This window comes from Hevea brasiliensis, unplaced genomic scaffold (assembly GCF_030052815.1).
Source record: "Hevea brasiliensis isolate MT/VB/25A 57/8 unplaced genomic scaffold, ASM3005281v1 Scaf9, whole genome shotgun sequence".
Classification (NCBI taxonomy): Eukaryota; Viridiplantae; Streptophyta; class Magnoliopsida; order Malpighiales; family Euphorbiaceae; genus Hevea; species Hevea brasiliensis.
In genome coordinates, this window is record NW_026615310.1 from 184785 (window position 1) to 189445 (window position 4661).

Here is a 4661-nt window from a genome sequence, read left to right on the forward strand (position 1 = left end):
TCTTAATCACCAACACAGTACACACACATTGGGAGTTACAAGAAGCTGTTTTTTAGTCTATGTTTTTATAGCTTCAGCCTTTAGTTTAGTGAGAAGTTGGCAATGGTGCAATATGGAGCAGTCTTGGCCCCAGTGTCAAAGCACGCAAAACTAAAATAATCCATCCAAATTATGAAACCCAACTCAATTTAATGTAAAATCGAATATTATGGTTTTGTAAGTTATTTTGTTGGTTTCAGTTTCAAAGCCAACTTGGTCAATTTGGTTTGGCTAAATACATTGAACTTGACCAAACCGACCCATATGCAACCCTACTCACATCTCTAGATATCAATAAAATCTTGGTTGATAATAGATAGTTCATCAAGACCCCTTCATTCTTCCTACTCATTTCCTGAAAACCAAGAGAACCATCCAATGCTTCCACCACATAATCACCATCATCAATATCTTTAGAATCATCACCATTCACATCATCACTATGCACACACTCAACATCCAAAATTTCAACATCAAAAGCGCCCATATCACACTTATCTACAATATCACATGGACCCAAATCATTCTCTTCTAAGACATCATCACCATGCCCCAAATTATCTCTCCCATTAGGGTTCTCAGAGTGATTATTATCGCCTACCTCTATATTTTATTGTAGTTGGGCTTCTCGATGATGCTATCATTCCAAGATAGCAGCAGTGCCCATGGCCAAGGATCATTAGCTCTGATACAATTGTTAGAATTCAAAAAGAAAGCGGGAGAAATCCATAGAAGGAGGAGAGAATTAGAGAGAAAGGGAAGAGAACCATAGAAGAAAATAGAGAGAGAATCCCATTCAATCCACTTCAGAATCCAAAATAAGTCACAATACAAAAATTACAGATTTTATTCTAGCTAATGACATGTTACTTAGCCTAATAGATTTGTGCGCTTTCACAACGTTTACAACAGCTTGAGACACAGATAACCATAGAAATAACCAACAGCTAGCGGAGTTGGCCTTTCCATAACCATAGCAACAGCAAACAGCTAGCTATCATAATTTCAGTCAATTTCAATTCTATCCCTCAATTTCGAAGACTTCATTGGCGTGCTTATTTTCTATAGATCATGTCTCCATGGATTTGAGAAACAACAATAGATAGATTAAGAAAATGAAAGGAATAATCATTTTCAACCTCTAGAGATTCAATTACTTCTTATTTAAAAAGAGTGGAATTTATGCGTGAGAAAGGGAGATGTGCTCGATAAAACTTTTCCCAAAGGGAGAACTTCTACATCAATAGCATGCCAACTTTTATATTCTTTCTTCATGGAATCCAATACAACAAAGAAGAACAGGGTTCTTCTTTCATCTGTTCATAAATAATCAATTTTCAATAGAAACACAAGTAAACAAGTAATTAATTGCCTCTGCTTTAAACATACAAATCCATCTCCCTATACTTGATGGAATACCGTAAACAAATACTCGTATACTTTCTCTGCTTTCTAACCAAGCAAAGTATGGCCATGCCTTGGAGACCAAAGGGGGTTTTGATCTTGAAAAGAGGATGATGATTTGGATCTCAGCTTATTTCCATTGCTTTCACTGCTGTAATCATGGAAGAAGGGATTGTTATTTTCAAAACACATGTTACTGTTGCTGTAAGCAAAGAGATTTGGGTGAAAATTCTCATGATCATCATTGTCATCTTCAAATGTTGTCCATCGCTTTGAGTTGTAGCTGTGTTTCTCCCTAGAAGCATTTCTCATGTTCTCCATTTCTCCAACATGGTCCTTGAATTCTTTCTTCACTACATCCAATACGACATCACCATACCGATCACACCAGGACCTTAAACAAAAGAAAATAGTTGTTAGCATTAGTTTCTATAGTCATAAGTTTCGTAAAGAAATGGGAGACAGAAAAATTCTACTGACTTACTTGGTGGAAATTGCTTCCATTTGGTCATCCCTGATTGGAACAACAAAACCAAGCATAAATGCATACACACAATTGCCACAACCAAATTTAAGGTACAGTTTAAAAGAAAGTTCTTACGAGAATTTAAGATTGGTGTTTGTGGTGCAGAGTTCTGTTTGAATTCGTGATAGTTCCTTCTTTATCTTGTCCCCTGAAACCTGCAAAAACAGGTATAAAAAATGAGCCAAGGTTCACATAAGAAGTGGATAAAATTAATGAGTATCAGGATGGAACCTTGTCAATGGAAAAATCTGAAGGAGAACCGTTTGAATGCAGCTTTCTCTTTATCAGTTTAGTGTCTGGTCCTTCTCCAACGGGGGTATTAACAAGGTGACAAGATGCTAATCTTTCGTTATTGAGAGGCAACGGAGCAGTCTCATCATCTGAATCATTTTTCTTCCATTTCTTAAAACCATCAAAACCCCATTGCTTCTTTGCTGATTTTGACACTTTCTCTTCAGAATTGATACAATTATCGCTACTGCCGCTGCCACAATGAGCCTCCCTCTGCTCTCTTTGGAACAGAGTCCTAAAGGGTTTCCTCTTTGCCTTATCAGTGCTTCCACATTCCTTTGTGGATTCATTTGGTAAGCTTTCTTGCATGAGAATAGACTTCATTTCGCTTTCTTTATTCCTCAAATTGCTATCCCGAAGTGGGTATCGTGCTTCAATTTCAAATATGCTCTTCTCTTCCTTTTGTTTTGTTTGCTTGTGAGATGATCCAAAGCCAAAAGCTGAGGCTGCTCCTTTAGTTTGCTTGATTGCTGAGTGAGGCTTTGATATGCTTTTAGAGGATAAATTTTCTTTAGCAACCAAGCTTTTCTCATCTTTAAAATCAATGACTGACCACTCCTCTTCTGGATTCTCTCTCAGGTCTTTGGGGCCAGCAACAGTAACATCTCTTGCCTCAGTTTCTGCCCCTTGAACTGCTAGCCTCTGTAACAATGGTCTCTTTGAAAAATGGTACTCATCTTCTGATATACATTTTGCATAAAGGAGCTCCTACCCAAAAGAAAGAGAGGGAGAAAAAGGAACTTAGAAAGGTAAAGGGAAAGATATTCTTGATAGAGAGAACATACCTGCTGTAAATTTACCTGCAAGAAGACCAATTTATCTCTCAAAATGACTGGCTGTTCATGTTCAGTTGGAGAAGCAATAAGGGTCTCCAGCAAATGCGTTCGAAAAGCTGAGACCTCATTCTCAGCTAAGATTCCTTCCTTGTAGAGCCCCATCAAGTTCAATATCTGGTGGAAAGAATCTTGCTGCCATTTCAAGTTATTAGATTGCAGCTTGGAGAGCCTGTGTTCTGCGGCAGGCAGCCTCCGTTTCTTGAAGGAAAAAGGAAGGACAGACTTGCAGAGAGAGATGATTGAATCATGGAGGGTGGAGTAGTATGCTGGTGTGTATGTGTACCCCATTTTTTATGATCTCTTGGTTTCTTGACCTGAACCAGTAATTGGATTTAACCAAGATTGGTGATTCTTGCGCCAGAGCTGTGATTTGAAGATTTTCAGAGTTCTCGTTTCCCTTCTTATTTTCAATTTTTTTTTCTTGAGTTTATGAATTTTCGATGTGATTGAATGTTCTTACGGTGATTCATTGCTTGTTTATTTGGAGGCTTACGAGATTTTGAATTTTGGGTCCTTCAACGGTCACCTGGAACTAATCGTTGGGATGGAGGAGGTGCTAAAAGGAGACCAATGATGAGTGGGCTAAAGCGATGTCGTTTTCTAAATCATATTTACATGTTGCCTTTAAAATTCTCCCCTTTTTTTTTTCTAAATAACAAGGGCCAATCATAATTTATTTTATAAAAAATAATAAACTAATAATTACCATTGAAATAATATGTTGATAAAAATTGAATAAAAGTTATAAATTAATTTTTCCTTCAAAACAAATATAAATTAATTTTAAACGGAAAATACTTGTTTTCTAATCGTTCACACAAGAAAATGGAGCAACAAATAAATTAGTTATGCATTTTTATAAATTATTAGATTAAATTATTTAAACAAAAAATTAGATTAAATAAAAATGTTATTAAAAATAAAATATTTTGCTTTATGTTTGCATGCCCTTTTAAGGCTTCAATTGAAATGGCAGTTAGGAAGTTAAAAAGCTAATTTTTTTTTTTTAAATGCAACATTTTATATATTATTGAAAAAATAGTTTGAGAAAATTTATTTAATTTTTTTAGATTTTTATTACCAAAATATATTAAATTTATTTTTTAATTTCATATAATTGTTATATTTAATGAAATATTTTTTAAAATATAAACATACCCTAAATCTTAAGGTTAATTTTTATTAAAAACAAGCACCAAATTATAAGCTGCTAAAAAAATTAGTTGAAAAAATTATTTAGTTATTTTAATGTTTTTATGATTAAAATTTATTAAATTTAATTTTAAATTATTTTTTATTATTCTTTGATTAATATACTTAAAAAAATTATTTTCTCAATAATAATTTTAACAACAATATCAAATAGACCCTTAATAAAATTATTATTTTTATAAAGAGAAATATACATATTAATTAACTGTAAAATTGTAAAATTTTAAATTTAAATTTTAGCTAAAATTAAACAAAAAATTCTTATCTATATCTAAATGTGTCACTTCATTTCATATATTTAATAAAAGTATATATTTTTTCTTTTAAATAAAATGGCTATGATTTATTTTCTA

At 33.4% G+C, this 4661-nt stretch overlaps 1 protein-coding gene across 1 annotated transcript; it reads right to left on the bottom strand.

The window, feature by feature from the left end:
* Nucleotides 1-1417: 1417 nt before the first annotated feature.
* LOC110665293 (uncharacterized) lies at nucleotides 1418-3866 on the bottom strand. The gene is made up of 4 exons (XM_058142920.1): nucleotides 3061-3866; nucleotides 2201-2968; nucleotides 2045-2124; nucleotides 1418-1957 (listed from the first exon to the last, which is right to left on the bottom strand). Exons 1-4 carry the CDS (start codon nucleotides 3382-3384, stop codon nucleotides 1924-1926), a joined length of 1206 nt encoding a protein of 401 aa, XP_057998903.1. The 5' UTR covers nucleotides 3385-3866; the 3' UTR covers nucleotides 1418-1923.
* Between the last annotated feature and the right edge of the window lie 795 nt (nucleotides 3867-4661).

Bases quoted from the DNA above. Each gene is read 5' to 3' on its own strand.
- LOC110665293 (XM_058142920.1), bottom strand. From the start codon at position 3,384: ATGGGGTACACATACACACCAGCATACTACTCCACCCTCCATGATTCA. The intron at 2,969-3,060 runs GTAAATTTACAG...TCTTTTGGGTAG, and splicing joins ATAAATTGGTCTTCTTGCAG to GAGCTCCTTTATGCAAAATG. The intron at 1,958-2,044 runs GTAAGAACTTTC...TGTTCCAATCAG, and splicing joins AACACCAATCTTAAATTCTC to GGATGACCAAATGGAAGCAA.